The following is a 12,440-nucleotide window of genomic DNA, read 5'->3' on the forward strand; positions in this document are numbered from 1 at the left end:
ACATGTAAGCTATTAGTAGTTCGGAAATGAATTTATCATGTATAATTCTAAGAAACGGGTAAGAAAAAAATCACAAACCCAATAACCCTAACACTTTCAAAGGAATGATCTTCCCTCGTGGAGATGAAATCATCACTAATTTTCTGACCAAATTCATTGAATGTTCTGATATAGTTTGGTTTGTTATTCGTAACATTCAAAAGACTCGCGTTTTACGGTGTTAGAGCTTTTAGGGAATAATCATGTTTAAAAAAGTATTATACATAAAATACATCCTTTCTTTAACTTTACGTCATTAATAAGAAACTAACTTTGTCGTTGGTGAGAATGTTCAGTCAGAAAAGATAAGGAAAACTTGATACAAACCATAGCAGTCGTCGAAATCCCATACCAGTTCTTCCACAGTTCAGTGTTTATCAGACAGTTGCTCTAAATTATGATACAATCAATTCACGAGAATAGGTATACTTTGAAATGTGATTAACTTTGTGCGCTTCACATATTTTTTTCACAATCGAAAATACGAATATTATAATATATACTTCCTAAATATTGAAAATAAATTGCTTAGTTGCCAAGTTACAGCACTGGTAACATTGCTAGTATAAGCGCGCGCACACAAACAAAAATACAATTTTGGTCATCGGTCGTTTATTTCTATATTTATTTATGTACGTATTTTGTCCAAAAGTGATTAAGGGCTTAAAGAATAGGCACAAGACATATATAGGACAACAATAAAAGTAGTATGGAAACTCGGGGCCATTAACGTACTAAGACATGCTACCAGCTTCCTATAGGTGTCACATCAAACAGAGGGATTAATTTGGCTAATATAATTATTATTTCAAACTTTAATGATACAGAAAAACTTGCACTTCCATGGGCTAATTGTCCAAAAGGTGGTGTTTAGTATCGTTTAACAGTATTGGTCTTTATAAAGAGAAAAACATTATGTGGTTGATAAGCTGCACCCCTCACATGAGTACAAACTTCAATGTATTTCTGTCAAACTGTGCTTTGAAGTAATTGAACAAACCACTATTGAATTTTGACGAAAAGAGACAATTATTTAAAGCTCTGAATACAACAGTGTAACCTAAGTGAACTTATAACCGATTGTAGTGTAATAACAGAGCAGAGAAGAACAATTTTTGTCAGTTGTGTTCCAAAGTAACTGAATCAGCCTCTGTGGACTTTAGTGAATAGAGACGCTTAGTTAAAGCTCTGGATAAAACTGTGATGGTTAACTGCGAAACGAACATTTGTATATATGTTTGATTTGTTTTAATATATTATTTTAAAACAAGTGGATTGTGTGCTGTTTGTTTACTGTTAAAATTTATCGCCAACAAGTTACAGACACCTACTGTAAAGAATCCGGCCCATACATCCATACCTAAAGCCTGACATTTGCTAAGATAAAGACGCGTGTGACCCAAACACATCTGACCAACTATCAGGATTACATTACACAGAAGGCAAATGTTTTATAAACCTATGTAGGGCGGGATGGAGAAGTATTTGCTAGTAATATAGTATATTTTAAAACTGGAACCAGTAATGTGGCAACAAGCCTGCAATTTCGCACTGTTAGCTAAATGAAGGTCACGCTAGTAATAACACTATATATTGGTCAACACTAGAGTCAGACGTCGAGTTGCCAAGGTATATAACAATGCTTTGGTATCATGCTTCTATCTAGTAAGCCTCCCGACGCCGCCTGTCATAGTTGACGGGCTACCTCTCGACTTCTCTCCCCGGGACACCACTTACACCCTAGCCGCACGTACAAATCCCAAGTTAAAGTTATCCCTGAGCTTACCAGAAGTCTCCTTTAAAAACAAAAACCAAACGACTTCGAACATTTCTGCCGACCTTGAAACTCTAACCTGCCCGTTACCCACTAAAAGCAGCTCTGAACTTCACATGGTCTTCTTAAGCAACGTCCATTAATCTTTCTCGACTGGCGAAATCCTCCTAGCCCTAGAAGCAACGACCCATTCTAAGATTCACGCCGCCCACCGTATAAAATCCAAGAAATCAGGACTGCCAACTCATTTATCGCCCACCTACCAGTGACCCAAAAGATTCGACCCTCCCCAACATGAATAACTCCCTAACTAACATCCGCTGACTGAGAGATTCCAGGTTACAATAAGTAACCCACAGCCTCGCCTATCACTTTGCCTCCTTATATCTTACAACTTCACGTTAACTCTGGCACTGGTAATGGAATTTCGCCTTACCAGTGAAAGTGGGTTTTCTCGGGTACTCCCGTTACCCCCACCCCTCACAACAAATTCTTGGCATAGAATTTATAGATTTCCACCGTCATGAAGGACCATATGTCCGAGATCGGCCGTTTTTTAGTGTTTAGTGCTCAGCCGTATGTATATTATACATCATATTCATCTAACATTGATGAATCGTTTACAAAAGACCAGCAAATTCGGGGAAATTTCTTATTGCTGGGTATTGTAATTAAGACGACTGGTAATTTTTCTACTATGTAGGTCTAATGCACATTTCATTTATTTATTTATTTTATCGCTACAGTTTCTAATTTTGTGACCTATGTAGTTTGATAAAGCCATATTCATTTTGGTACTACATACGCATTTTGTGATGTAAAAATATTATGTTTATATAGTTATAGCGCAGCTACTTGTGGTATTTAACGTTTTCTACATAGTCTACATTTTTCTGATGAAGTACTAACATTTTTTTCGCATGCCTCCCAGATTCCCGTAGTATTAGCATGCTGATTATGCTTGCACGATAAGTGTTGGCTTTTAATCTTTTAGAATTTTGCCCGAACATTCTATTAAGGTTTTGTGCAAATCCTTGCGATTCCTATTATGAACCACTGTCGTGGTTCATGGCACTGATTTACAAATGCTATAAACTCAAATCAAGTTGCACAATAAATCTACTTTCAAAAGTCTGTGGAAAAGGTTGTATTTTCTCGTCATTTGGCTGTTAATAATGTTTCACTGTTCTCTTGTTTTATAATCTATATAAATCTAGCGATTATGGTTATAGAACAGTCTATACGTTTAAAGTTTTGGTATAATATGAGGTGCTGTTATAATTATTTCTATTATTGGGTGGGTTCTTATGGATTATTTGTTGAAAAGAATAATTGGAAGTCCAATACACCTAAAGATAAAAAAAAAATATTTCTTGAATTTAAAGTTGAACAGTTAGCGTAAATAGGCCTTACAGGAATTCCATTTTATTACTTACATCACTGAATTGACTGAATAACTGGTTGATATTAACAAAGTGACTAACTCATGCAATGGTTACTCATTAACCGTTTAGCACACTCGCTCATTCAGTAACTCTATATCATTAAATTTTGACAATTAAATCCTAGCTTAATTTTATCTTTTATTTATTCTTTTAATGGTTTTATTGTTGGATGGCTTCTTTTAGATTACTTGGTAAAACAAAAATAATGCAAGTTCCAGGCTAGTTAAGAATAAGTAACAATACTCATTTCCAAAACAAAAAATTGTAATTAACTCATTTTTTCGGAAACGTAACTTAATGATAAAGCACGTTTGTGCTTTAACAAAAAATGTAATTTAAAAACAGCCTACAATACTGCCCATATCTGGACTGTGAAGTACATTGAACTTGAATTTCCATAATTAATAATATGGTAACTCTTGAAAATTAACATCCTCTATTGATAATGTCTCCCACTCAGTGGCTCAGTGACAAGTCTGATGGCTTATAACACTAACAATTAGGTTTTGATGCTCGCAGTGAGCACAGCCGAGATGCCCCTTTATGTGGCTTTGTAGTTAACAAAAAGAAACAAAGCATTCATAATTTTTAAAAATTACAAGCATTCTGAAATATGTAAAAGTTAAAGTGCAATCAGAATTTTGGTTAAGAAAATATTTTACTTCATTCATTCATTATCATCCATTAATTGTCCAGTCTTCAAATGTTTTTAGTGATTTTATTTCCCATGATATACAGTGTGAACATTGGATGACCCCAGGTCTTTTATTATGGCGTGCTATATTGTCATTGGAGGAATTCTCTCAAGCTAGGTGGTCAAAGGATTCTATTTGCTGTTCCATCCCTGGTGATTCTATAGAAGGAACCTTGAGCTGTTCAGTAGGTTGATTTACCTCTTCAATGTCTTCTCTGAAGCTAACCATTTGACCATTATTTCATCAATGCATTTCATAAGATGCTATCTACTTTGGATGCCCTGTCTTTCTTTATTTTATAAACCACACCCAACCCAAAATCTACTTAAAACTGAAAATAGTCGTCTCGTGAGGTATAGATCGTGTAACCATACTTTGTTATCATGGCGAAATTTAGTCTTATCAACATTCACATCGCAGCAGTGTTTCATCTTATCATTAGCTGAAGCATCATTTTTTCTTTATAATTTCACTGCATACTCTATGTAATGCTGCTGGGGGATAGTCCCCATTGGCACTTTCAGTTCTATTTAAAATTTAAGTGGTACTAGTGTTTTTTATGTAGCTTCATGTATCACTGTTCAGTAACTTATGTCGAGTAGTAATTGATGATTCTGATCCCACGTTCTTTATGTTTATCTACATTAATAGCTAATTGATTTAAAAGCATATGATTGTGTCTCTTTATCATTACATTAGAAGAAATATGTATGGCCATTGTCCTGATCTTTTTATATTATGGATTTGACACATCTCAGCACACAAGACTGATTCATTTTTCCATTCCTTGTCTGAGTGAAGTTCCATAGATACACTAAATATTGAAACAAATTTATTGAGAAAATTCCTTCCTATAATTTTGTATTCCAGTTCAGGAACAACATATGCTTCTGACCATTTGATGATATGATCCGTCATTTTCCAACACAATACTGCTGTAATTGCCTTTATGGACCTTTTCACTCATAGTTCAATACTTTACATCAGTTCCCTATATATTTCTACCAGTAGATTTATTCTTTTATTCCCTCCAGTGTCCAGCTGTTATGGGTGATGGAGTACTACTGATTGTAGCGACCATGGAAGTACCAACTCATGTTATAGTATCTGTCCATTGTATTTTCCCATTTTTGACATACCAAGCCTTCTCATAGGTATAGTCAACCTCACTATGCCCAGTACATCTTTTCTGTGGGCTCTATGAAACCACTGTCTACCATTTGATTTATACTTCACCATTCTCGATTCTTTGAATAACCAGATTAATACTCGTTTTATTTTTGTCTTAACATTTTTCAGTTACTTTTGAACCACATTAACTCATAATATCTGGGTGTTCCATCTTCAGTTCTGCTCTGTTGTACTTTAGGCTGGTTTTCTGTTTTATCGTATGCTTCCTTCTTTTCAGCTTATATTCTTTTGTAATACAAAGTCTTTAGGATAATACATCAGCATTTCGATGGCTCTGTCCATGAACATGCACAATATTGAAGTTGTAATTCTGAAGCTTCTGGAGTATTGTGCCACCTGGCCTTCTGTCTGAAATATAGATTTTATTTTTTTGCAGTTAATAACGGAAATGGCTGAAACAACATTTAGTATATCTTTCCTTTTTCAGAATTCATTGCTTTGTTATAATAAATGCAGTACTTGTAACAACACTTCTCCATCTGTAAAATTCACTGTGTCTATTATGAGTGAGTCACCAAGAGTTGATTGGGTATGGTAATAGAAGTGTAGTGGTTTGTTCTTTCTTCAGTTTGATGAATGATTATTCAGAGTCATCAGTGTTTTCTTCAGATTTTTTTTAATACTTGTTCACAATCAGCAGTCCAACAAAATTTTTTTTGATTTTACTAATAGTTAGCATAAAGGAGGAGATATTTCAGACAATTATTTTACAAAATGACAATAGTAGGAGCTCAATGGAAGAAATATTCTTACTTCTAGAGGTGGCCCATTCTGAAAAGATCCAATTTTTTTAATAGTTTGTAGACATTTTCTCTCCACTGACTATATGTCCCAGTAATTTTAGCTGTCAATAGAACAATTAATATTTACTGGGATTCAATTTAAGGTTCTATTTTTCTCAACCTATCAAGTACTTTATTTAGTCAATCAAAAGCATCAGTGAAAGTCTTCCTATATGTGATTATTTCATGTCAGTAGATGAGTTTGGTAGCACAATAAAGTGTCCCAACCCATTTCCTAAAGTAAAGTCTGTTTTATCGACATGGATACCTACTAGTATCCACTCTTCAGATTTAAAGTTGAAAACCACTTTGACCTGGATAAAGTATCCAAAATAATCAATTCACTGCAATGGATAAGCTTTTTTCTAACTTCACTTACCTTCTAGTAGTCCATATAAAACCATGTGGATTCATCCTTTTTTTCTTTTTCATAAGTACAGTAGGTGATGTCTGAGGACTAGTACTCAGTTTTATTACTCATTCTGTCTCATTGCCTTTATGTCTTTGATAGCCTTAGCCTGTTTTGCCACTTTGAGACATCTGACCACCAGTTATATTCAGGCTGCATCTCCAGTAGCAATCTTTTGATTAAAATAGAAATATATACATAAGAAGTGAACAGTTCGAATATACAATTATAACATGAGAAAATGAAAAATGTGGCACAAAAAAATAATTAAAATAAGTTTAAATCAAGTGAAGAAGGAAGGAGACCATTGTTCACATCTCATCTACTTATACACGTTCGGAGACTGTAAGGTGAAACCAAACTATATATCTATAAAAACTGAAAGAAAGGTTACAAACCCTCCCAACTCCGCTATCCATCAGCACAATACAGAAATAGGACATCTGATTTCTCTCTCCAACTTTAAAATTCTCTCAACAGCCAAACATGATTTTGAACTCCTTATAAAAGAAACATTATACATAAAAACTCTCCTTTCATTCCTAAATAATACAAAGTCTTCACTTGACTTAAACTTATTTTATCCATTTCATCTGTGCCATATTTTTCATTTTATAGTGTTATAATTGTATATTTAAATTGTTTACTTGTGTAAACATTTCTGTTGTAATTACAAATCTTGTTTGTTTGTTTTGAAACTCAAGCTTATGATATATTTTATTTCTTTAGCCTATGTCTTTAGGTCCACTGCAGAAGGTGTCTTGGTATCCTATGAGCAAGTCGTGTAATCTGTGATGTTTGTTAGTTGTAAGAACTTCACAGCTTTAGTCATACAACTCCTGCAAATGAGTTGGAGAGCTCTTCTTACGTGAAGATTTAATGTCAGAATTCTTAAACATTATTTTTAAAGTGACTACTTTTGGTGTGGAATAATTAATTATAGAAACTCGTATTTTGTGACTTTCCATCCAGAATTGACATAACTGTATCTTTATTCTTTCATCTCACGAGATTTCTTCATATTGATAATCCCTTAGGACAGGCTAGAGTATTTGGTCCTACAATGCCCCAATCATAATACCAAAAGTTGTTTCTAGCCATTACAGGTGTAAATATTCCACTTCTTGGTGGTATAACAACTGCTTTCTTTGGTTTGAAGTGAGTCCATCCTCACATCTGTACTTCCATATTAAATCTATTCCCAATATGCATTCTACCTCACTATCAGTTACCCATACAACATGTTGTGTAGAGAAGCTTTCCACAGTGAAGAAGACTTTTAACTTTTCTCTTGCATCATCTGTGGAGGTCATTTCTGAGCTTTTACCACCAGATCAGGTTGAAAAAGGGTTGCATTAAACTAACGTCGATCAACATATTGAAAGGCTTCCCATTAATAAATCAATTGACTCTTAATCTAGTTTCTTTAAATAATGAACTTCTTATCTCAGTGTTTTGGAGCAAATGGAGTTTTCTCAGCTGAATGTTACCTCTTAAATCTAGTAATTCTTTTTATATGTTTGCTAAGCACACTCTTAATCCTTTGATACTTTTAGGCTCTGGGACTCATTCTAAGGATGTCTTGTCCATCCTTTTTCTTTTTCGTAAGTACAATAGATGAAGTCCGAGGACTAGTACTCACTTTTATTACTCATTCTGTATCATGGCCTTTATTTCTTTGAGAGCCTTTTCCTGTTTTACCACTTTGGTTTGTTCTTCACAATCTTGGTTATAATGTCCGTTTTCCACTCTTGTAGCTGTTTACTCTTCTTCTGATCCTCAGTTTGTAGTTCCTTTAAAGTTGCAAGTGAAAAACCCACTGTCCTCTGATTTAACTCTTCCTCAGTTGAACATAAATTAGTCATTATAGCACAGATATTAATATGGCAAAATCTAATTTGTATAGTGTTCAATCTTTGTTACAAAGACATAAACTAGAATGTCAAACCCACTTGCCACTTCGACTTGTCATATCCTCTCTTTAACCAATTGGCCATTATTCTCTCTGTCGTTTTCGATTGCATCATTCATAACCAATAGATACACAAAATTTTTATTTTGCTTCGTTGTTTTCAGTACGGCATTTTAATTTTTACGCGAAATCTATAACAAACAAATAACACAGATAGACCTTGAATAGCTTTGCGTGAAATTCAAAACAAACAATTCTTAGTTTTTAGCGCAAAGCCACACAATGGGGGGTTATGTGCGCACAGGCTCACCGGCTGATATTTGCATTGAGAAGTGAAATATTAGAAAATTAATTTTTAAGACCCAACGGGTAAAGTGTAATAATTAATACTGTTTGTTTGTTGTTGGGTTTTTTTCTTCTTTTTCAAAATTTTAGGAAGAAACGCTATGAAAAGAACACTCAACATATTTGTGTTTGGAAGGCATTTTTCGACATTTGCATCAGATCGTTTCAGACATCAAGTTGTGAACTCCACTTCTTCATCCAGTAAAGAATGCAGCTCAGAATTTGTTAACGCCAAGCATTTTGATTCTATCCCATGTCCTCGTTCATTGCCTGTCGTTGGTCATCTGTATTTATTCTCAAGATGGGGCAAGTTTCCAAAAAATATAACTTATCTCTGTATATGGTTTGTAGTTATTTTTAATATAAGAAAAAGTTGTCACTTTATATACTAAAAATAACAGTGAAGCTCAGTCTGTCAGTTGATTTATCACTTGTTATTAAGTTATACCAGTTTTTGGGAATTTCACACCTCATCATTAACCCTGATTCTTCAAATTGCCCTTGTAACATAAATGTTACATATTCTTGGAATCCTTTTGAGTAAAAGACAGCTGAAAACACCACGTATGTTTGTACCATTCAATTTACCACTATAAGAAGCCTAGTCTAGTTTTTTCGATTTGTCCTTGTTCAGGGTTACTGATGAGGGGGGGGGGGGTTCCGAAACCAAGGATACTTTATATGGTCTGAAGCATGGAACCAAGGTATAGGCAAGTTTGTTTTGGTAAATCAGTCCGCTTGACATGGTGTCATCAATCTGACATAAAAAAGAGTATGTTAGATAGCAGTTTGATTTTATGATGCAGATTATAATGGCATGTATATATATAATGATGTTCAAAATCAACGAACAAATCGAAATCCCTTCTAAAATTAAAGAATGGGTGATTTCTTTAGATATTGGACACGTCTTTATAGAGTTTAAGGCGTCAAAGCATCAAATATCATTCCTAACATATATTGCTCCTTAGTTCTATGATGAAATATCGCCCTGTATTAAATAAATCAAATATCGGTGCTGCTGTGTATTCGTCATTGGCTGTATGTATAACAGAACTATTGGCAAACCTGTATATATGTGTGTATATTCTGTATTTGTAAAGGTACTGTTGACGCGTCTCTGTTACTTAGGAATTTTACGAAACTGTGGGCATAACTCTTTTGAGCTGGGTTTTACAAACTGTATACATTGTTTTTTTTTATCAGGGTTTTTACCTTCTTAGATATAACTCCATTTGGAAGAGGATTCATTGTGGTTGAAAATGATTTATTGTCGATAATAATGAAACTGTGGTAGAAATGTTGTGGACATATCAATTCTGTAATTGTTTTTCTAGTTGTATCAAAGTGATCTTAATAATATTGAAACTAACAGCATTTATGACATTAAAACGTACTTCCAACTGTAAAATCCTAAATTTTATTATGTTATGTTATGTACTTGTGTTATCCATAAACCAATACGTTGTTCAACTTCAGTAAATTCTAAGAGAAAATTGTTGTTGTTTTTTCATCAGGGCCGTACTCGTTTGAAAGACTTTACGATGCGTACGAAGACTTAAATAGGAAATATGGTTCAATCGTTCGACTTGACTTAGGAGTTTGTTTCTTGGCGCTTTTTGACCCCGAGGACATCAAGGTCATGTTTCGTCATGAAGGTCGTTATCCCACAAGACCTGTATTTGAAGCATTGAAGTTATGCAGAACAAGAAACCCACACAAATATCGGTCAGCAGGAATAATTTCAGAGTAAGTCATGACTTGAACACACACACCTGCAGTGGTTACCTTCAGCAAAGGCAGTGGAACATGTTTGAATTGGGAGGGGGAGGGTCGACGATTGGGGGCATCATGTTTGTTGTGTTAACCATGGCCATTGAATTCAAAACTGAAACAACGACTTTTCATGATAGTTATACACGATTACTCTATTCCCATTCCAAGGGGTACTTCGTTACCCGGTTCAAGTTGGGGGTACGTGCTCCGGTGCTCCCTCTCCTGGTTCCACCGCAAAGACGTTTATTATACATACACTTGATGCCTGTGCTTGGAAATTGTTGGGAAGTATGTTGTTCAATAGGCCAAACATTTGTGATAAAATTACATAAACTGCATCACGTATGTTAGACCTAATGGTTTTCTATTATTTATCCGCTTTGACTTAATAAACGAACCCTGCTTGTTATGTAATATGGAAGTCGAGCATTTAGTATTTACACAAGTTACTTTCGTAAGCAGTTAATGTACGTTTCCCTAGATATGCAGCGCTTCTTAGTGGGTTTCTAGCAAGTGTCAGCTAGAGGGGTATCTTCAATAGCCACGGCACTTGAAATTTTGTTAGGCAGAATTAGAGAAAATTAATCTATGAAACCTTGGGGGGGTCAAATATACCCATCGAAAGGGTTTCACCCACTGAGTCCAAAAGTGTAATTAGATCTCAAATAGGTCAAGAGATGACAGAGCTATGAGCTAAAAGTTTGTACTTGAAAAAAACAACAAAAACAACTCGGAATCATTCTATGAGCCGCTATGCCGCGCCTTAAAGCAGTTCGTTAACGAAGCACAAAATCGTTTCTCAGCAACGAGCTTTTCTGAAATAGTTAGTTGTATTGTTCTATTGGCAGTGTATTCAGTGTCTACGTTCAAAATTGTAACTTGCATTTGTTTGAAAAAGTTAGTTTAGAGCTTTAAAATAAAGGTTATTGAACGATAATATTGCAAGGGTTACATATTTTCAAATACACACCAAATCATAAGCAATAAAATACTTTAAGTAGGGCTAAAATAAAAAGTATTTGTTTGTGTGGTAGCGGGCGGGGTTTTTTGGTGATGATATTAATAAACCAAAACACAGAATTCATATAAAGTCTACATTTTAGTCGGGTGAAACCGATTAAGCCAATAGGTTCAAACGCCTAAATATCAAATTGAACACTAACAGCTCTCAGTTGAAATGTTTACAGTGTGACTTGCTTATTTAGTTAGCATTATATGTATGTTGTTGTTTTTTTTTATTCAAGAAGTGGTAAAGAGTGGTATAGATTAAGACGCGCCATTAATTGGATGCTTCGACCTGACTCCCCTGACCCTTATTTACCATCACAACAAGCAGTCGCCGAAGATTTTGCAGAAAGGATTCGGTACATAAGGAACGAAGAAAACGTGTGTGAAGATATCTTAAATGAACTCTACCGGTACACCCAGGAATGTAAGTTGAAAATGTCAATTAATCATGCATAAACGTAACGCTAGTTAAGCCTATAAGGTGTTAGAGCTGGGTTCTGTTTCAGACTTCTTTTGCATTTGTTAAAAAAAAAAAAAAGAAAGAGGATGACTAAATTGATTGTTGGCTTCTTTGCAAACACCTTTATGGTTGTAAAATATATTGGTGCTATGACTAAAATATCAGTGCATCGTAAGGTAATGAAGCACGTGTTTAAAGTCATGCTTATTTTATATCGTGTTTTTATTTGCTGTTTGTTTTATTGTTTTTGATTTTCGTTTTAAAATATTTTTTCCTTTGTTTTGTTTTCTTAGCGGTGGGTGTTATATGTTTCGATTTCCGTCTGGGATTAGTGTCTGCCGGTAAGGGTAAACTTCATGACCGTGAGAAGAAGGCACTTAGTGCTGTGAATGACACTCTGGATTCTATGGCTAAGACACTACTAGGATTTCCTTGGTGGAAACTTTTCAGAACTCCAACATTTAAAACGTTAGAAGCTGCTCAAGATTTTTATTATTCGTAAGTACTGAAATATTGATACATTAATCGGTCACTTTCTCAGATAACCTACTGTTGCGTCAGCGAGTCACGTGACTACTATGACGCAACGTTTCTAGAACTATCA

At 34.7% G+C, this 12,440-nt stretch overlaps 1 protein-coding gene across 1 annotated transcript in view; it reads left to right on the forward strand.

Moving 5' to 3' along the window:
• Positions 1–12,440, forward strand: part of LOC106466752 (cytochrome P450 302a1, mitochondrial-like) — a 28,697-nt gene that overhangs the window by 9,686 nt on the left and 6,571 nt on the right. Inside the window, exons 2-5 of the mRNA XM_022394826.1 lie at positions 8,683–8,898; positions 10,110–10,341; positions 11,613–11,800; positions 12,130–12,334. Of these exons, the coding sequence (XP_022250534.1) occupies positions 8,694–8,898; positions 10,110–10,341; positions 11,613–11,800; positions 12,130–12,334 (830 nt within the window). The 5' untranslated portion in view covers positions 8,683–8,693. The remainder of the gene's footprint in view (positions 1–8,682; positions 8,899–10,109; positions 10,342–11,612; positions 11,801–12,129; positions 12,335–12,440) is intronic.

This window comes from Limulus polyphemus, unplaced genomic scaffold, assembly GCF_000517525.1.
Source record: "Limulus polyphemus unplaced genomic scaffold, Limulus_polyphemus-2.1.2 Scaffold2371, whole genome shotgun sequence".
NCBI classification, from domain to species: Eukaryota; Metazoa; Arthropoda; class Merostomata; order Xiphosura; family Limulidae; genus Limulus; species Limulus polyphemus.